Source organism: Mirounga leonina, unplaced genomic scaffold (genome assembly GCF_011800145.1).
Source record: "Mirounga leonina isolate KUSES-001 unplaced genomic scaffold, KU_Mleo_1.0 Mir_126, whole genome shotgun sequence".
NCBI lineage: Eukaryota > Metazoa > Chordata > Mammalia > Carnivora > Phocidae > Mirounga > Mirounga leonina.
This window is the reverse complement of record NW_023270314.1, coordinates 16,958,361-16,980,371: the sequence shown is the minus strand read 5'-3', so window position 1 is coordinate 16,980,371 and position 22,011 is coordinate 16,958,361. Positions and strand designations below refer to the sequence as shown.

Genomic DNA, 22,011 nt, shown 5'->3' with positions numbered 1-22,011 from the left:
AATGAAAAATAGACCAAGACTTCCATTGACAGACAATGCATCATCCAAGACAGAGGTCTTTGTGAAATTCTGTGTCAGCGACAGAAGCACGGTTCCATGACCTGAGAAAAATGTGAGCTGAGCTAGGAAAACAAAATGAATGTCGGCTAAAATAATGCCCAACATTCCCATGGTAATCGACGGTTGGGGCAAAGGGAGGGATGAGGAAGTGGTGCTCCAGCTGATTCTCAGGATGCCCCTGGCTGGTTCTTAGAAACCCACAGAGTTCAAACTCTGCTGCTTTGACCAGCCTCCTCACAGAGAAGGGAAGAGATAATCCAGTAAACCAGCATTTATCAGCAAATGCGTGGTGCCAGAGGCCAGAGGTGGTAATACAAGGTCAGATAAATCACCAATGAGAAACTGGAAACAGGAGAAGAGCCAGAGTCAAGGAGACAGATGAAGATCAGCATACTGTTAAAAAGGAGATAAAAAGTACAAAAACAGGATCTGGGAGAAACTAACTTACTGGGGATCAGCCCAGTAAGGCCCACAGGCCACTACCTGTGGCCAATCTAAACTGGTAGTAACTGTAAGGGGGAGGGGTGGGGGAAGGCTGAGGAACCATGGGTAAGGGGTAAGAATGTGTGTATATGGGGTGCGGTAGTTAAGAAGTGAAGAAAAACTCCAGTAAGGGAGTGAACGGACATCGAAAGTTGCAGAATCAAGCATGAGGACCACCTTTGAAGACTATACTGGATTTAAAAAAATGTACTCAAACCCTCTATCAATTAGTTTCTTAAAGGACTATTGTGAGGATTAAATTGGATGCTAAGTGTGAGGGGCTTGGCTGCCCATCTAGATCCTTTCCAGGGCCCAGAAGTTTCATGACTGAGAGCAGAGACCTCTCTTGCTCGCTGCTAGACCCTTAACACCTACACCAGGCCAGGTAAAAAAGATATTTTAATAAATATCTGTTAAAAATGGGCAAATGAAGAAATACATTTAAAGATGCCCAGGTTTCCGAATTATGTCCTCACCACCTGACCCCTGTTCATAATTCACAAAGGAAAAGCTTACAATGCAAATAAATGCTCACTGAGATGATGATTAAGCAGGAACCCATGCCTCAGTTCAGATGCAGCCAATTGACAAGAATGAATGAATGGTTACCAGAACCTGCACAGGGATGGCAGGAGCCTGGAGGGTGAGGAGAAAGAGGGGCACGGATACCAGCCAAAAAGACTGTAACGAGGAAGTGAAAGGGAAAGAAAACATCAAGTTGTCAGAGTTTTGTCTGTTTAACCTCCAAACAATGCATAGAAACAGAACCAACAACCCAGTTCACAAAGCAGTTTGTGGATGGATGTAGTCCCTTTCTTTAGCATTTAAATAATATAAAGCTGATGTTATGATAGACGCGTATTTCATCAAATTAATATATAAACTGGTATAGCAAAAGTCCACGTTCAATACTACTACTCCACGACTGTTCTTAACATACTGGAAGGAATTGCTGAAGATAACAGAAAGTATCCTTTCATATCCAGAATCAACATTTGTTTGAATACCTAATGTCTGAATGAAAGACAATTTTCATTTTAAAAAATCCCTTGAGCATCCAACTGCTTGCATGCTCCTCAACGGCTGGAGTGTGCACAATGCTCAAAAGACTGAAATCACTGGTGTCATCCAAAAGAAAATGCTATGATACACAGAGTCCAAGTAAAAGCACCATCCAGGGGCATCTGGGTGGCTCAGCCATTGGGCGTCTGCCTTCGGCTCGGGTCATGATCCCAGGGTCCCGGGATCGAGCCCCACATCAGGCTCCCTGCTCGGCGGGAAGCCTGCTTCTCCCTCTCCCACTCCCCCTGCTTGTGTTCCTGCTCTCGCTGACTCTCTCTGTCAAATAAATAAATAAAATCTTTAAAAAAAATTAAAAAATAAAAAAAAATAAAAGCACCATCCATGGCAAAAATGTCCGTTGGGACTCAGACAAGTTTATTCTGCATCACAGGTGCATTATTTATCATGGTTAACATCATAAGAAAATCTGATTATGAGATTATTGAATTCTTAAAAAAAAATGAAGAGAGGAATGTATGTACAACACTATGATTTTCTGCTATGGCAGAGTTCCTATTTGCCTGTAACCCGGGGGGAAACGCTCCAGTTAGTTTGCCCAATTAATCCCTTGCTATTACATGAATAGTGTGATTCCATATTTTTTTCTAATTGATTCCATCATTTCTTTCATCTTTTCCTATAGTTCAACTACATTCCCTCTGTAGTTTCCCCAGCATAAGGAGCTAAATTTGGCAGCACTGTCACTTAAACAGTGGACTAATGTCTAGCTACTTTGTATCCAGGAAACTTTGCTAATATGTTCATGCTTTCATCACCCCCCACCATTTGTGTGGTAATACACGTGTGTGTGTGTGTGTGCAGATGCACGTGTGCGCACACACGCTTTAATTACATGTGTGCTCTCTGGGATTTGAAAGATCCCAGACTTGGTGACTAGGATTTGAAAGATGTGTTTCCATAGACTTCATCCCCCTGAAGGATTCACTGACATTAAAATACACTCTTCTATTTCTTCTAAAACTGGGTGTAACTAGAACATATTCTAAAAATAATTGCTTCCCCTCCCCTCCCTAGAAGCCAAAATAGCACATTTATTTTTTCCTACACCACCTACTCCTCTTTAAAAGATGTTTCACAAAATCTTAGTACTGAAAGGAACATTAAAGGACCATCTGCATGGTTCTTTTACTACCAGATCAAACACGATAAATGAAGCCAATAAAGATATTTACTGCTGAATTAACTACCCATTTTCTTCAAACCCTCAACTTTTCCAATTAGCTTAAGCTACTCACACTTTACATAAAAAAAATATATGCATATATATATGTATAGTATAGTTACTATTATATTTTGTAAAACCTCAGGTTTGGGTATATTTTCAAAAAAAAAATCAATGAAATCATGGGAAAAACTGGTCACTGTTTTGTGCTGAACAAGGACCAATTTGGAATATTTCCCCATTATTGCTGTCAACAAACCCCAAGACATAAATCTAGAATAACTTACCACCAAAACACATGCATGTACTATCATTCCTTTTCAAGTATAATCTAAAAGGACCAACTTACACATTCATAATATTCAATTAACAAGCTAATTGTTTTATCCGCTTGGTCAAGGGTCCTATAGACCTCTCAAGGCCACCTTCTATTTAGCAGGACTGATTTGTCCTGTGTTGTGTCTGTCTAAATACTACATTTAAGCCAGGTTTATCTCTAAATCTTAAGAATGGATCCAATTTTTAAAGACTTGGGATTTCATTTTGCTCCTTTTTGTTTCAAGGCAGGCAACGAAGGAAAAGAAGAGATGTGTGAAATGAGACTAATTCAGCAGGAAAGAACTGCAAGAGAGAAAATATATTGCTCAGGATGGTTGTAATTTGGTTTGAAAGTCCCAGAGATGACTCAACTCCAGGATCATTCTTTGTTTCCTACCAATTTCAGGTTGCAAAAGGACAGCAACATCAGGCAACGGAAGGGAGTGAGCGCTGGGTAGTTTCAATAGGCCTTGGCAGCTCCCCATAAATGGGTTAAAACACGGTTCTGAGCACATTGCTAATAGTGTCAGTCACAAATAATAAGATTCTGCATGGTTTCAGTATCTGGGTCTGATTTTGGTTTATTCTGAGAACAAGCCAATCTGTCAGCCAGGCAACAGGGAGGGAAAAAAAAAACCAGTACTGCCTCATGTTGCCACCTGCTGGCTGTTGGTAGAATCACATGTTCATTCCTTGGAGGAACTTCCTGTTCTACCAAAAACAAAGACAAAACAAAACTAGCTTAATTAAACACAGACACACATGCAGGTCCATAACTTACCATGAATATGGTAATTTTTGAAAACACTAGGATTTATAAACTATAAATAAGCTTTGCATTTATCCTCTTTTTCACCAAAGTGTCACCATATGGGTTTTTTTTTTTAACCAATAAATCCAAGCTGAGTGCTATTTTCAGTCATTAGCTCAGTAACAGGAAGATGAATGGCAGTTTTACAAGTGCAAATACTGCCGTTTTCTTCCTTCGTAACAACCAAACTTCTAAAATATTCTTCACTCTGGCAATGGATCCATACCCACAGTGAAAAGGAAACAGGACAGAATTTTGAAATTCCTCCTGCCTTTTGTCCAGAACTCAAATTCTATAGGTAGTAGGCAACAAGGCTCACCTGTGCTGACTGGGCTGTGATTCCTATGAAAGCAAGGGTTTTGTGCAACTAGACCAAGAGTGAGCTACCTCCCTCACGAGTGTGAAATGCTGACGATGCGACCCCATTTGGGGGAGGGTTGGCAAGCAAGGAGAAGACTGACATCGGGAGGGAGAAGACAGTTACCATATTCGCATCTATCATTCAGGGCCCAGCAATAGCCTAACACCACAGGTGACAAAACTCAGCCGATGAAGTAGGCACTGTGACAAAGTGCCATGGGGAAGCAGAACGGAGTTCAGCTCAGAAGTTCCCGAGATTCTGGTCCTTCAGGAAACCGTGGTTCGTTTTCCACAGCGGACACAGGAAGAATGGACGATGCAGCCTTCTCAGTATGAAGGAAGATCCAAAACAAGATGCAATAAAGGGGGCCCAAGGGCAAACGTGCCTCCTCCGGAAAGCACAGGAAGGATCAGAGGCCAGGGGTCAGAGGTCACCTTCACCACAAGCCACACGCTGCGGGCAGGCAACTGGAGGATCAAAGAGGAAAGGAAAAGCAGTGACCTCAAAGCAGCTCACGGTATTTGATGAAACTGCTCTCATCTCCACTGGTTCAAAGCGTTTTCTCCACTTCTGGTAGTCTGTATTTTGCAACAAGTACCTACTTTTTCCTGGAAATCAGTGTTGTTTATTCTATTCTAGCATGGTGTTTCTACGTCTTTTCAACCAATCCTTCCTTTCAGATAAGTATCTGCCTTTCACCACCTCACTTCATGTCACTTAGAATATCAAAATAAATGAGATATCATATCTCTATATGCATATAACGTGTGGCTCCAGATGCCCCCAGACATAAAATCTAACCTTTTATTTCTAGACCCCATGGTGTCTAGGAGAATGCTAGCTATAAAACAGAGGCTCAATAAATACTAGTGATTGCGGACACCGCAGGGAGAGAAAAAAGACCTTTGATTCTAGGTTGCTAAGCTGCTGTACATAAAGCAAAAACCCAAGTGAAAGGCAACCTTTGCCTTTAAAGATACTGTAAGTGACTTCTGAATCTCAGGAAGGGTAGCTGCAGAGATGTCAACATAAGGCAAATTGGAGGCCTAGATGCTGGGCTTGGGGAATCTTTAGGATGAAAAGTGCAAGAGAAAGTAAGAAAGCCACAAAGCTGAAATAACGGAATCTTATTTAATACTGAGTTTTTCTACTACAGAGGATCAGAATGGCACAAAACCTGCAATACCTAAAGAACACCTAGAAAGAGGAAAGCTAGAAAGTGGCTGGCTCCTGTGAGGAAAAAATTTAGGAATGCCCGGGAAATTCCAAATGTGCCCCGCTCTGAAAGGCCCAAGAAGAAACCAGCAAGACCACGCCAACAAGGTAAGGAAATCAACAGCATTTTAGGCATTTCAAAAAAACCAAAGTTTGCCTTCAAACACTGACTCCCAAAAATGTAATATTGCAAGGGGGAGTAAAGAAAGAGGATCTTCTACGAGTTGGCAATGGCCTTCCAGGCCATTAAATTGAAGGTACACTGTAATTTCTGTGTTGTAGGTTCTAAAGCTCACAGCAAGTAGCTTAATGTTTAAGTCGGGCACATTTCCATGACACTGAGCAGATTTTTCCTGAAGTCCCTCATGAAGCAAAGAAAAAACAAGAGCCTCTCTCTGTAATAAGACATCATCCAAACAGGGACACTTTTGAGAGTAAAAGGGGACAGTATATTAATAATTATTCTGGGCCCAAAGGCACCGACTGGCTCAGTCCCTAGCAGGTCAGAAGGTAGGATACCCTACAAACACCATGCAAACCAATGATGAATATTCTCATTTAATAAGTCCAAGCACATGGTACAATGCCCAGGTAGGCCTCTGGCATGCTGGTGGCTAGAGAGACAATCTGGGAAAAACGTAAGTGTGAAGAAGAAGCCACAGGCTGGGATGAATTGGAGATGAGATATAGCTTAAAGCCAAAAAATTCATGATGTGGTACACCAGGTCCTTGCAGACCACCTCTCCAATTCACCTTCCATCCATCATTCCTACCCCTGACATCAGCTTGTTGCCTTAGGCCCATCTGGGTTCTCTGATGTAGTTGTCCATGCAAATGGCCTCCTGTGTTTTGTCTGCTTCATTTTTAACTCAATTTTTATTTTTATTACCTCATTTTTACCTGAATTAAATATTTAGCATTCTGAACATCGGTGTCGAGAAACACTTATTCCCATCAGAGCTTCTGTAACAGGTGGGGAATGAGATTTTATACGATGCCTGAGTAGGAGTCAATTTTACTACCTTGATTCCTTTTTTCCTAAATAATCTACACCCCACCCCCCAGCATCACTTCCCCAAGGGAGCCCTTCGCTTCATGTCTTTATTGGGCTCCTACTTCACCCTGCATTTCTCCACTCAAGGCCCCTTCCACTTATATTTTACACTTAATACTCATCTTTGCCTAGTTCAATGTTCTTTTCCAAATTAGTCCTGGCACAGTTAATTCTGATCAAATATTTATTGACTGAACAAATTACATAGGAAAGCGAAATGATCTTTTTGCTGGCTAAGTTTCCAAGGTAAAAATTCCAGGTTATAAACTGACTAGTTAAAGCTGGAGAAATTTAAAAGACAAGAATAAGGCCCTTTACTAAATATTTTTTTCTGAATGAGCCTCTCATTTCAAGTACAGTCGTTGCTAGTAACCCCAAGCCATTAATGGGCAGAAACAGAGACCACTGTAGAGGCCTGCCTCAAGGTGACATTGGCCTCTAGTGGATAGAATTGAGAATACAGCAGGTCCAAGTAAAAGATATCCCAGGGCAAAGCAATTACAGAAGGAAATGAGAAACCCAAGGTTTCTTTTGTTTTTCACTTGTCATGTCAGCTGATTTTTTATCCCATTAAGAGAATAAACTACTGTCATATTTTTACCTCAATTAAATATTTAGCATTCTGAACATCGGTGTTGAGAAACACTTATTATCAGAGCTTCCATGACGGCTGGAGAATGAGATTTTTATACGAAGCCCAAAAGGAGTCAACTTCACTACCTTGATTCTTTTTTCCTAAATAATCTTCTTCAGTTTCCTGGTGATTTTCTCGGGATTGAAGGCTACCAGACACCCCTGAGAGACAGCTGCATTTTAAATCACCTGCTAGTCAAAGGGTAAATATCTACGTGCCTGGGATCATGACCTGAGCTGAAGGCAGATGCTTAACGACTGGGCCACCCAGGTGCCCCTATCCTATTTTTTAAAGCACCAAGAACCACCTGGCCAATCACGGTAAAATCAGATTTGTATAGGAAAGGTGCTTCCCAGCACCTGACTAAAGCGGTTCCCCCCAAACACCTGGAATCCACACACGTGTAACACTGATGGCAAGTACGCGCACATTTCAATTAAGTGGAATCTACCAGCTGGCACCAATGAGTGCGCAGAAAGAGAAGCAGTAATGCCTGCTTTTAAAAGCCTGTCACCTCGAACACTGTCCCTCCCTTTCATCTTCTTAATTTTTGCCCCACGCCATGCCAGGAACTCTTTCTACCACCCTCTACTGAGAACCGAGGCCCTCTGATCCGAGGGAGAAGGCCGAGCGCAGCCACACAACCAGAGGCCGGGTCGGGGACGCACCCTCCCGGGGAACCTTCCACGGAGCACGGCTTCGGCTCAGGCGGCCGCCTCCACGCCAGCCCCCGGACCCTTCCGCCATACCTACCATTGCCTTGAACGCACTTTCCAGAGCCCCGATGACCAGGCACTCGTGCGCAATCTTCTTCTCGGTGAAGAAGCGCGCGGGTGGGGTGCCGGGGGAGCCCGGCGCCCCCACGCCTCCGCGGAGCGAGGCGGCGCGGGTCAGAGTCCGGCTGTTGACGGGCGTGTTCTCAGGCTCCTCGCCCAGGCAGGTGGGCGGCAGGACGGCAGAGTTCTTGAGAATCTCCACGATGTCCCGCAGCTGCTCCGTGACGTGGTGCTGCAGCAGGCGGGAGGCCACCACGGCGGCCCCGGACCCTGCGTGACCGTCAAACAGCGACCAGTAGTGACAGGAAACGCCTTCTGATTCCTGGGGGAGGGAGGCGACAGGGGGTGAGAACCTCAGTGGTCAGTGCCCCAGGGTCACACTGACCCAGCGAGGCAGGGCGCTCAGCGCAGCCAGGGGGGGATGGGGGGCGGGTGGGCCAGGGGGGGGGGGGGGGGGTCGACACATGGCAAAAAGGCTCAGGGATGTGTCACCGCTGGGACCACCGCCCGAGGGATGGAGCGGTCCTTGCCTCTCTGCCTGGGGGGACGAGGCCAAATAACCATGCAAGCTCAGCTGACTACTCTGTGGCAAGATCCACCTTGATTTGATGTATAGATGTTCGAGGTAGAACTCCATGCCAACAGGTAAGTCTTTAGGAGTCCAGCTTTAACCCCTAACTCGTCCCTTCCCTCTGCAACCCCAGAGCACGCTTGGCCTGGAGTCTTTGGAGGAAGTCAAGCTCTTTTTGTAGATTCTTCAAGGGGAAATAAGTAGACCCATTTTTCCCCTTGAGAGCCTTTTCACTCTCAGATAACTGACCCATCCTCTTTGGTCTACATCCTATATTTTTAGAACACGTTTTCCCCTTGGACACCCAGTCTAAGATGCAGCCAGTTCAAACCTCCTCCTCCTTTTTCCTGCCTACCTCAGTTTCCCAGCTGGTACTCAGCATCTTTGTTTCCTCTTCCGACCATAAAGCTTCCTACCCTAAAACACGTTCCCATGTTCCCTCATCTACTGTGGATTTCGTCTCGCAGTTATTTCTAGACTATTTCAAATGAACGTTTTTAAAAACCATGTTTGAATTACACATGCCTAAGATTTTAGCTATAGAAAAAAAAGAGCTTAAATTAAATGCATTAATTAAATAGGTAAGATGCATAGGTAATTAAACAGGGTGCATATAACATCCTCTTCTGACTACTAGGCATATCTACCCCACAGCAATAAATATTGAGTCCTTTTCTAGCTAAAGCCATTAAATAAAGTTCTTTTGGTCTATCTTAGAATGATGCTGGAAGGTACTGTATAGTTATGGTGACATATACCATTACTCCATCTGTGCCCTTTAAATTTCACTTTCATTCAATTCTGCCACGTGCTGAGAAAAAAAGTTGTTTAGTCAATAAATACTGAACGTTCCCTATGTGACAGGTGCAAAATGGACACTGGGGATAAAAAATGGCTGGAAGAGAGATCAGATATGGTCTGATCTTAATAATCCAGTGGGGAAGACCCATACTGATCAAATAATCACACACCCAAATATAAGCTCAGAATTCTGGTCATGGCTATAAGGAGAGGTTCTTGGTTCTTGGTGCTACACGGCCAGCTTGCAGAGGGGCACGTGGAGGTTTCCTGGGGACATGCAGGGTAGCCTAAGAGCTGTTTGGAAGTTCACAAGATTATGAGGGGAAAGGAGAGACCACCAGGCAGTAAAGACAGCAGATGCCAAGGCCCTGTGGTAGGAAGGTGCATGATGCATGAGAGGAGACAGAACCATACCATGTGACTGAATAGAGGCGTGAAGCAGGAAAGGGGTGGCGGGGAGAGATGAGGCTGTAGAGGGACGTGCAGCCAGACCACTCAGTCCTTCCAGGACACATGAAGGATCCTGGCTTTAGCCTAAGAGTAACAAAAAGCCACTGACTAAGATGGGGGTGACAAACATGTTTTTAAACAATCACTCAGGCTACACCGTGAGGATTAGGAAAGAGTGAAAGTGAGGATGCCAGCTAGGAGGTGAATAACACCCTAAAAAGACATTCAAATTCAGGCAATAACAAACACTTATGAATGACTAAATGCACTCTAACTCAGAGGACAGTAGAAAGAACAAGGACTTCAGAATTAGAAGATCTGAGTTCTAATGGCATCTTCAATACCAATCAGTGGGAGTGGGAAGCAGAGCAAGGTCAGGAAGGCCATACAGGTGTCAGACCCTGGCTGGGTCACTCCAGAACCGGACATCCTGTTGCTTAACTGGACCATGTTTGCCTAGTAAGTAAATGTCAGGCGATAGCTAGCTCACAAGGAGTTAACCTTTAGCAAGGTTAAATGGTGATTTATGCCAATGGAGTAGCTAAGTAATATATCTCCCTCATGTGGAACTGCTATCACTACCATTACGATATGATTTTGGGTAAGTCATTTTCTGAGCTTCAGTTCTTCACCAACGCGAGAAGCCACTGTAGAGGAGTCCAATGCCTCTGCAAACTCTAAAAGTTCAATATTCAAGTAGTATAGATCCGTGTGACTGGGGGAGGCGGGGGCACAGGTTGGGACCTGAAGACAAGACAAAAAGAATCTGGAGGGAATGAGAGCTGATAAGGCAGCCGGTGGAGGAAAATACCAGGAGGCTTCGGTTGTGTGGCTGATTGTGGTACATGCTTACCTGGTATCCACTCTTTTGGGTGGAACTTCCAGGAAAGCTATTGTTTTCCTGATAAAAGGGACAACTCAAGTGGCCTGGCCTTTGCCCTTTACCCTTCCCCCTTCCTTCCTGCCTGGGTCACAGAAGCAACATCTGGAGGTTGAGTAACTCTCCTGCAAAACTGGCTGAAAGCTGTAGTTCAAGGTAGTGGGACGGGAAGTCTGAAGGAACCCGGGCCCTTGGTCTCTTGCTTGGGATGCAGCACGGGCCCTCAACGGCCTGCCTTCTGGGCTGTCACGTGGGCTTCCTGACATTTTGATAAGGCACTGTTGCTAGCGTCTTTAACAAGAGCTGGGGACAAGGAGATGAAAGGAGGTGTATGTTTATCTAGTATTCTGGGACTTGGGGCACGCGTGGCGGGAAGGAGGAATGCGAGATAAGGAACGCAAGAGCACACAAAAAAAGAATGAAAAGTAGGTAGAAATGGCTATCAACCAGGAATAAAACTGAACCCCCTGGAAAATGTTCTTAATGTAGAGCATCTGTGGATAGAATTCAGTGAATCTATATTTTCACCAACCTCTGAAATTTAGCATTTCCTCTTATTATGAATGCAGGGCAACAAAGCATAGTGGGATTAGCAGTTCCTATGACTTGGGTCACCAATGGAAATAATGACTGTCATTCTACACAGCCTGAATTATTGTTTACGCTCATTACTTTGCAGTGGTCGGAGTTATTAAACTCACCACTAGCTTCAGTTGTCTTGTTACTTGCTGCATTAGTAAAGTACATATTCCCATATTACATCCTCACAACTAGGGAAAAGCTGCAAAAGAAAGGGATTTTTTGTTTATTACATCTAATTGCCCAAAGGTCCCAAGGCTGCCTGAGTAAAACCTGCACACACAGTCCTGCACCCAATTTAAATGAAAACCCAGCAAACACTGTTAAGGAAGCTGTGGGCAGGGCCAGTGAGGGATGAAATAGGAGCAACTGTGTCCGTGTCTGGGCACAGATTCTGTTACACCTAACGTATCATGTTTCTGGAATCATGATTTGAATCAAAGAAGATCAAACCCCGTGAAATAACGAGGCACACTGCAATGCAATGCTACATTTTTTAAAAAGCAACTCTGACATTTTTCTGACAAGCAATTCAACCATTTCCTTCAACAAGGCAAAAAGCATTCTGAAGGCACTGCAACAACAACCAGCTGACAAAATACCTGGGCAATTTTTAAGCAGTCAGGAGACGACCTGACTGGGGGACTGCTGAAGCGGGGCCCAAAGGGGCAACACCCTGCTTCGGGGAACACCTTTGCACAGCAGGGCTAGAAACTCTGCTATAGCTAACTTTCAAAATGCAATTAATCATTTTCACAACTAAAACTTGTAAAACATAGTTTTTCCACAAAGAAAGTTTGTTTCTTACTAAAGACTAAATAAATCCAGCACTGTTTGATGCAGGGTTCACTCCCAGCCCAATTAAGTCAGTCAGTCTGAAGGTGGGGCCCTACCACTGAGCTTTTTTTAAGCTCCCCAGTGGATCCTAAGAGCTGCCCAAATTGAGAACCCCTGGTCTAATAGAAAGGGGGCCCGTAAGCAGTTCCGGAATCCCTCATCCTAGTCTCAGATCTGCCATCGGTTGTCTGTGTGACCCTGGATGAGTCACTTACATCTCCCTGAACTGACCAGAACAGCAGTGTCCAAACTGTTTCTTGTTTCCGAAGTGGTACCTTAGGAAAGAGGAAGTGGGTGTTTAAAGGATAAGGTCCCGTTGACTATTAGTCCAGCCAGAGCAGCACAGATGTGTCAGTTATAAACATCAGGGGTTTGCAAAAGATTTTGGACAAAAGGATTCAACTGTTCATACTAATTTTTGAAAGCTTTTGGACTAGGTAAAACCAAATTCATCAAGAGACTTCAAAATCTTCAGTGTCCTTCTATGGCAGGGAACTTAAAGCATGGGATGTATTATTTGGGAAACTACAACCACAAAGGGGGCCCTCCCCACATGCTTTAGATGCCAACTCAGCTCTTAAAGCCTACGAGACCATCAAGTAACAGAAACATCGAGTTACGGGGCTACAGCACTCTTCCAGTCATTTAATAAACCTTACATAGCAGGCAATATTCTAAATGCTTTATAAATATTAGCTCATTTAATCCTACCACAATCCATCCTGGGAAGAGCCACCCTATGACGTGTGGTTATCATTCCCATTTTATAGAGAAAGAAAAGGAGGAACAGAGAATCTAACCATTTAAGGGTACCACCTTTAAGAGATACAGCTGGGAGCAGGTTCCATGCTCTGAGCCATCAACCCCTTGCTCAGCTGAATACCCTCATGCACACTCTACCTGGGGGGAATGCTTTGTCTAATGTACACGTACCACTTAGATCTGCTTCTCCTCTCTGCAACCTGAGTTGTAACCAGAGTGATTTTTTCTAAAACACAAAATCTGACCATATTTCTTTTACCAGCCTAACCTCCTCCTTTGTAGGCTGGCTCCAATCTATGAGCCAGTTTGCAATCTCTGATGTAGTCTCTGATTCTCTCTTCACATTCTGTCACTCCAAATCCCACCCACCAAACTATGGCACTTGTAGCTCATCACAAACCACCCTCATCCTTTGCCTGACCTCCCCATCCCCCACCTATCTCTTAGTACTTATCTTAAATATCACCTCCTCCTGGAAGCTCCATTGCATCCTGAGCCCACCCCTAATGCAGCATTCATCACATTGTGCATGTTTGTCTGGTCACCTGCTTGGGCAATGATAAACTGAAAGAATATTCTGGAAAAAGGGAGCAAATTTTAGGCAGTGCAGGTGAAAAGGGGATTTTATATGGCCCATGTGGAAAGTGGCCTGATTAAGACCAACCTTGAGGACTAAGTCAGGTTGGAGTGAGATTCTAGGGTCAAGGCAGACCAAGGAGCTTCAATTTGAAATGCCTCTGCGTGGAAGAATAAGGTGACAGCCGGGCTTAAGGAGCGCCAATCCCATGGCATTCTGCGGTACGCTGCAAGAAGGAAGCACTAGAATTTAAGAGGCTCACAGAGAACTGTCCTGAGGCAAAGAAGACCTAGGTCAGGATGAGACTGATGGGCCTAGAGAGGACACTAATGACTTCATGAGACATTTCAAAGAGCAGTATGAGGCTGGAATGGGCTGTATGGTGTTTGAAATGAAACCAAGATCATAACAAAGAATACAAATCTACTTCTGAAAGTGGCATTCTCAAACAGGATGTGCCATACATTTATTTTGAAAAAGATACAAGGGCCCCCTTCTCCCTCACCCCCTTCTCTATTCAAAACAATGCCATCAAATGCCATCAGGTAGGAATGTATGGTTTGATGTATAAAATCCGATCTGAGAACCTTGAGGAAAGAACAATTCCCAAACGTCACACCAGCATCAGGGCCTACATCAATGTCAGGGGTGAATCTACAAGAGAGGCCTGAAAGATCACAAGTAGTATGAACATGATGCTTTTAAAGCATCTCCAATCTTCAATTTAATTGCAAACACACATCTATTTCATCATTGCATAGACTAGAACTTTCAGTGACTCCCTACTGCCCTGGGTCTCCTACATGCTCACACAGCTTATGGGTCTTGCATGATCTAGTTGCTACTCCTTCCCCAGTGTCCTCTCTTGCTCTTTGTCAGTGGTTCTGATCCAGGCATCCTAGATGTAGGGCCCTGGGAATCTCACAGGAGCTCCAAGGAAACCAAAGGGACAAGACACTGCCTTCTCTGGCTGTACCTGCCTTGTTGAGCCTTATGGCCCTTCAGGACCAGTTTAACACACACACACACACACACACACACACTTCTCTTTTAAGCTATGGACACTCCCCCCTCTCCCCTTCCCCCCCGCCAAGGAAGATTAAAAAAAAAAAAAAAACATGTACCATATCCATCTCTCTGGAGGACTGAACTGCTGAAAACCACACACTTTCTTCAGCTCCTATGCACTGCTGGAACGGATGTATAATCCACTATTGCTATATCCTTTGAACCAGTGACCAAAAGGCTAGGCAGGCGCGTAGGAACAGGGAGAGCTGTGTTCACCACCTGCCTGGCTCAAGCGAAGGTACCAAAGAGGGAAGCGAAGGCTATGGCTCCTTTCAACATCCTCTGTCCACCCCGCCACACACACCCATCCTCCCACCCCTTGGTCATTTTAGAAGGAATACCTCCTCAGTTTGGTATTAGCTCAGAGAAGAACATTTTGAGTTTATATGGTAAATACACAGGGTTTCACGTTTTACATATTCTAATAGTACAGGGCTAACTTCATCACTGGTGTCAATATACCAACACACCATGGTTATTTTAAAAGTTGCGTAATTTATGTATGCACTTTCAGATGAGTTAACACAAATCCTATCTGTTGTGATCTATCTAAGCACAGAAAGAGCACAGGCTTTAAGTCAAGTCCAACCTGGGTTCGGGAATTTACTACTATGTGATCTTGGGCACATTTCTTAACTCCTCTCACCTGTTTCCTTATTTAAAGAACAAGATGAAACCAGGACACAGTAAGGATTCATTCATTTAATGCACGTCTCAGAGTCTCCTATGTGCCAGGCTTATATTGGTCACTGGGAAGGTAGCAGAGAGGAAGAAAAAAACCATATTGCCAAACTCCTGAAGCTAACAGTCTAGAATGTGAACAGGTAAGTGTGCTAGAGAGGGGAAGTATGGGGTGCCACTGGAGTGGATAATATGTATTAAATGTTCAGACCACCGTGGGTTATGGGAGGGGGGAAAGAGTAGGACCATAAAGAGACAACACAAGGAAGTGATATGCAGTGATGGGAATGTTGTATCCTGGTTATGGTGACAATTATATGAATCTATATATATGTTGAAACTCATAAAACTGCACACCAAAAGGTTAATTATACATATAATTTTTAAAATAATAAAATGTGTAGCAGTGTCCAGCATATAAAAGAACAACAACAACAAACCCTACAATAGTAATTACTTACACTATTAAATGGCCTGGGGGAACAATGAGCAGGCAGGGCGCAGTAAGAGTTCCCATAACCAGGGAGAGCAAGCCACACACTTTAGCTCCTTACTTTCAACTCTGCCAGATGGGGTGTTCATCTCCCTCCACTGGACAGCTTCTCTTCCTTCTCTTCTTCTTAAATTACTTCCCTCTGAGAAGTCCAAGTTCTAAGGACGCCTAATGATTACCTACCATGTTTAATCCCCACCACACCACCATAAAATGGGCATCACCATCCCATTCCACCAGGGATTTAACCAGGGCACCGTTAAAGAACTCCTGCGATGTGGTGATGCCAGGATGTGAACCCAGTCCTTCAGATTCCAAGTTAGGGGATCCTTCCAATTTCCCAGTATATTCAAGTTTGTGTCCTTATCTCCCTGGCTTCTGTTACTCTGTAGCCTTTAGCACTTCAGCACCATTTTCCCTTGCTGCTTATTGGTAATTGCATACACATCCTGGGCCATCAGCTGATTACCAAAACTTCAGACAGGGGCCCCGCATTAATCTCTGGTAGTATCAGAAAACGTCGTTGGGGCATCAGCCCGGGATGCAAAGTTCTACGCCTGAAGAGTCAACCCTCTCAAATTTAGAGTAACATGCTCTTGCCATAATGAATTTCAAAATTACTATTGTATTTTAACAAATGTCTACCTTGTTTTTGCTCCAGATGAACGGGAGTTAAACACGTACTCCACTTTAAGAAAAGCAGTATCAGACCCTTTCCTGACTCACCACACACTTAAATTTGGCAGCCATCACTTAGGTCTTACAAGAGTAACTCTGAAGCCGTTTTCTTACTGCATTCTGATTTACTCCCCCCCCCCCCCCCACCAAAAGAAGAAAAAGTCTTGTATGTAACGTACAACACACACACACTCCCACCCCTTTCAGGACTCCATCTGCAGCCAGATAAAGGAAGACTTCAGAAGGTGACAAATCGGGAGCTTAAAGTTCACAGTTTGCCTTTCAGGATTTCTCTGAAGCAGGCCCGAAGTCACATCCTTCTTTTTCAAAAGTTGTAGAAACGGACTTTTAATAATACTTGCTTATGCTCTTTTTCCCATTTCCATGATCGTCTACGAGGCCAGACTTAAATCAAGGAGTTCTGACGGGGAAGGGCCCCTTGGGCCTTTCAACAAATGTGAGCCTGCTCCAAACAGAAACGGATCCACCGCACCGGCTCCTGACGTGATTTCTGAGACAAGCGGCTTGCGGCCGTTCAGCTTCAGGTGCAGTAACAGCACAGCTAAGCCAGCGTGTCAGGAATCAGCAGCCTGCCCTGTGGCTCTTTCGAGAAAGGAGCCGCGTCACGTGCACCTCAGCTCCAGGAGCCGTCGGGAGGCAGTGAGGTAGCCCATCTTGCGTGTGCCGACACAAAAGGGGACATTCTAGGCAACACCTCAGGCATTTCCTGGGCAGCCTGACGGGAGTGCTGAGATGGGAGGCAGGAAGCACAAAGGAAACCAAGGAATGAGGCTTGACCCCTCTGTACCGGGGTCAAGAAGCCAGGGCGCTCCGTGCCCTCACCCTCTGCGCTGCCCGGAGCTCACGGAGCGCAAGCCCCCTTCAGCACCCCTCCCGCCGCCAGAGAGCGCGCAGAGCTGAGGGGCACTTACAGACGACCCGCCCGCAAGTCCGGGGCAATGACAGATTCTTTCATGGTTTTTTTTTTTTTTCCTCCTAAAGCTGGAGAAGAAATTAAGCGTTGCTAGCATTTCTCACAGAAACTGACACTGGCGCCCTCCCGTGGTGCGTAAGTCAGCCGGCTCCACGTGGAGCCTGGGACACTGGCCTTCTGACGCAGCGCCCGCCGCCTTGGGCATATCGCGACTCACTGCTCGATCCCTGTGTCCCCAGCTAAGTGGTCTCGCACATCGTATTACTAAGTTTTTAACTAAATCGCCCCTCCCAACGTGGACAGGCTTTTTAAAAATCCGTGCACAGAAACTGCTGATAGAAAACACGAGCAAACGAGAACATGTCACACCCGGCACATCTTACTCCAAGTGATGACAATCTAGTCCCATCTGACAATGGTAATAATCGTTCTAATCAAAAGTATCTGAAATGCTCAAAGAGACAGCTGAAATATGGAATTATACTTGCTATTGTTAATGATGAATTCTGCCTTGAGATGTTAGCTAATGGGAACATGAAGTCTTTGCTCTTAGCAAGACAATAAATGAGTTACTGTGGGAAAAATATTTAGAACAATGCCTGGCATATGATAAAAATCGTATGACTGTTAGCAGTTATTTTAAAATGTTGCCTTCTCATCTTTATTGCCTTTATTTTTTAAATACTTAATATATTTGTATAATTACTAAGTGTGCATTATATGGATATATAGTAGTATCATTATATAGCATTAAATGAACAAATATGTTGAGGGTACATACTCATACACGTGGTCTGGAGATTGCTACTCTAGAAATAGTTTTCTATGGAAATAAGTAGTTCTCCTCCTAGCCGTCTTCCTTGAAGATACAAGTAACTCAGCTCATTTGACACTCATCTTCCCTTCCCTACACCAAATGGTTCGGGAATTTAGAAATCTAAGGAGGGGCCATATCAATAACATGAAAAGAGTACCACAAAGGTGGAAATCCCACTTTGAGTTAAACCCCATGATTGTTTTTACAGAAGGCTTCATAAGAGCACAGGATGTTCTTGCCTCCCTCCTTTCTCACTGCCAAAGGAAAAGATTTATTTATTTCCCACGGGACAATCAGAGAGTTGCCATATTCTGATACCCCACTCTAAGCTACTATATGGCTTGATTTCCATGGTTTCTGGCCAGTTTTCAAGGCATCACTATGAAGATGATAATTCAGAATCTAGAGGATCTGTTTTGGGCATTTCATCCACAGGGCTTGATTGAAATCTCCAGTTTTGTTTTGTTTTTTTTTTTTAAAGATGTTATTTATTTATTTGAGAGAGAGAGCACATGAGAGGGGGGAGGGTCAGAGGGAGAAGCAGACTCCCCTCTGAGCAGGGAGCCTGATGCGGGACTCGATCCTGGGACTCCAGGATCATGACCTGAGCTTAACCAACTGAGCCACCCAGGTGCCCCGAAATCTCCAGTTCTGATCCTCAGGGTAACACAGCAAAGGGAAAAAAGTAAGCCATGACCAAGCAGACGCAGGAAATTTGAGTAACTTCATGCAAGTCATCCCTAGGGCCCACCCTCAATTGCTGTGCACTTGGCATCATGCCTTTGTAGCATACTCTGTTTTTTTACCATACCTCTTTTTGACTAAATTATTAAGATGTTTTGTTCCCCACTATGAAAGAAGGCTTAATTTCATAGACTTAAAAATGAGGACTGCTTCCTCCTCAGAATCTGACGATATGAAATGCAGATTTCTTTGTTTCATCCCTCCACTTTATGTGACAGTAAGATGTAGGACACATTTAGTAGTTTGGTTTTTGTTTTTAAATGGCAGTTTAGTCCCTTTGTTAAATTTTTATTTTTAAAAAGTTAAAAATTTTTATTCATGTATAATTAACATACAGTGTTATATTCGTTGCAGGTGCACAATATAGTGATTCAACAATTCTATACATTACTCAGTGCTCATCATGACAAGTGTACTCTTGATCCCCTTTATCTCTTTTACCCAAGATCTCATTCCTTTTTATGGCTTGGCTATTGTAAATAACACTGCAGTAAACATATGGATGCATATATCTTCTCAAATTCAGGATTTCATTTTCTTTGGGTAAATACCCAGGAGAATTATTGGATCATATGGTAATTCTATTTTTAATTTTTTGAGGAACCTCTCTACTGTTTTCCACAGTGACTGCACAAATTTTCATTCCCACTGACAGTGCATGAGGGTTCTTTTTTTCTCCACATCCTCACCAACACTTGCTATTTCTTTATTTTAGTCATTCTGTCCCATCTTAAAAACATTATTAAAGAAATAGTAATTTCTGAGAGACAGGAATTATGATGTTTGTGACAGTTTTGGTTGTGTTGTGGTTTATTTTAGACTCAAAAATTACCTCAGAAATGTTCTCAAACTGTTATTTTACACATCAAAAACTCCCCCTAAATTAGGTTACGGTAAGGGGTGCCTGGGTGGCTCAGTCGGTTGAGCACCTGACTCTTAATTTTGGCTCAGGTCATGGTCTCAGGGTCATGACATCGGGCTCTGCACTGAGCGGAGATTCTCTCTCCCTCTGACCGTCCCCCCCCTCCAAAAAAAGATAGGTTATGGTAAAAACATAAGTAATGTGAAATAATGCTGAAATGCAGCTGCAAACTCCACTATCAGAACAACAACAGATAACATTACTTGAACATTTACTACATGTGAGGTAGTATTCTAAGCACTTTTCATATTTTAACTCATTTAGTTCAAACAACCCTATGAGATAGGAGCTATTATCCCCAATGTACAGACGAGGAAACTGAGGCATTGAGAGGTCAACTCATTTGCACAAGATCACTAACATCTAGTAAGTGGCAGCACTCAGACACACATTATTATCCAATCAGAAGACTTTTTCTTCTTGCCATGGTTTCATGCAAACAACAGTTTTTCTATAAGTTAGCAAGAAAAAATGGACTATAAGGACAATAAGATGATAAACAATTTCATTTCCATTCTGTTCTTCACCTGAGTAAGAGCTGTTACCCAGTTTCTGAGCTAACAGGAGAAAGTGCCAAATAACTGCTAAATCAGGGGCACCTGGGTGGCTCAGTTGGTTGAATTCAGGTTCAGCTCAGGTCATGATCCCAGAGTCCTCGGATCAAGCCCCACATCTCGCTCCCTGTTCTCCCTCTCCCTCTGCCCCTCCTCCCCACCTCTCTCTCAAATAAACAAATAAAACCTTTAAAAAACAACTCCTAAATCAAAAGAGAAATCATAATAGAAATGAGAAAATATTTAGCATCAAATTATACTGAAATTATACACATCATTAGGAGTTATTCCTCCTTTATTTCAGCCTTTTCCAAGGAGATTTCTCTGCCACATTTCCCAACAGCCAATGGATGAAGAGGCAGCATGTCACAAGAGACCAGATTGCCTCAGTTGACTCCAAGCTCCATACTTTACAGCTCTGTGCCTCCATTTCTTCCTCATCAGTAAAATAAAGATAATGATAGCACATACTTACGTACATATTATCAGGTTAAATGAATCAGTATTGGGCAAACGACTGAGATCAGTATCATGTCTGGCACATGAATGCTGAGTACTGTATTAAAGAAAAAGGAAGAAGAAAAATTCTCAAGAGGTTATCACTCTTGCCCATGTTCTTCCCCATCTAAAGCTGTGGGGAAATCAAATTATAGTGAAACGAGAAAAAAATTCCATCTTAGCACCATTTATTTTCCTTTAGCCTTAAGGTGTGCTGCAGTGGGAAAAATCTGTTGTGGAACCAAGTTTGAGTTGCATTCCCAGCTACAACAGACATCTCAGTCAAATCTGGTCTTCAGAGAAACCAACACCCATGGAGGCGGGAACTGTAAAACCACTCTGACATTAGCCTGGTTCTAAAGTCACCCTTCTTCATCATTGGCAAGAGTTCGATTCCTGGAACCAAGAGAGAAGAGTTTTTGAGAGAAACCACTGCACTCCTGCTTCAGAAAATCTAAGGAGATAAATAAAAAGGTTATGTTTTCTTGACTTACACAAAACAAAGACCTTTAACTAGAGGGAAAATTTAGAGTAATACATGAGAAAACTAAAAGGCTCCTCCCCTTGTTTTTTACAGCTGACATCATTGCAGGAAGCAGACTGCCAAACGAGGGCCAAATATTCCAGAAGGGCTGGAACCCTCAGCAACCTTCATTAATGCTCTCGGGGGTGAACGAGTCCTTCTTACAGAAAATAAATGAAACAAACGTCAAATCTTCTGTTCAAAGAGCTGACATAGCCCCTTCTCATTTTCCTTTTACCTCTCCCCCCGCCCCAATTTGATCCTACTTGCCTTGAATTCCCATAGTACTGTCCTATCCTCCAGGGAGAAAGATAATCAGCTTTCCTCTCCCCTGATGAGCCTGGCCACAATGTGGACACAGCCATCTCCTGTTATTGTAATTAGACACTGAACTAACAGATACTGAAACCCCATACTTTGATGTGTTTTGACTAAATTAAACAACATAAGGGTGCTCCTAAGGAAAGAGACTTGGAATGCATGTATCCACAGTCTAGTCTTAAGCCAGAAACAATCTGTTACAAATAGGCAGTCAGATGTGGGGGGTTATTGCTACAATGTCCTATCTCCCAATTACACAACTTAGAAGACAAGAGCTTCTTAATACTAAGGCTCTAAGATGCCCTTAGGAGTGAACTTCTCCTCCCTCCTCAGAGAAGTCAGCTAATATTTTCCTCTTTTGACC

At 43.6% G+C, this 22,011-nt stretch overlaps 1 protein-coding gene across 2 annotated transcripts in view; it reads right to left on the bottom strand.

Moving 5' to 3' along the window:
- PPM1H (protein phosphatase, Mg2+/Mn2+ dependent 1H) overlaps window positions 1-22,011 on the bottom strand; it is a 244,476-nt gene that overhangs the window by 126,609 nt on the left and 95,856 nt on the right. For both annotated transcript variants that reach the window (XM_035002242.1, XM_035002243.1), the window contains exon 3: window positions 7,935-8,279. In XM_035002242.1, the coding sequence (XP_034858133.1) occupies window positions 7,935-8,279 (345 nt within the window). The remainder of the gene's footprint in view (window positions 1-7,934; window positions 8,280-22,011) is intronic.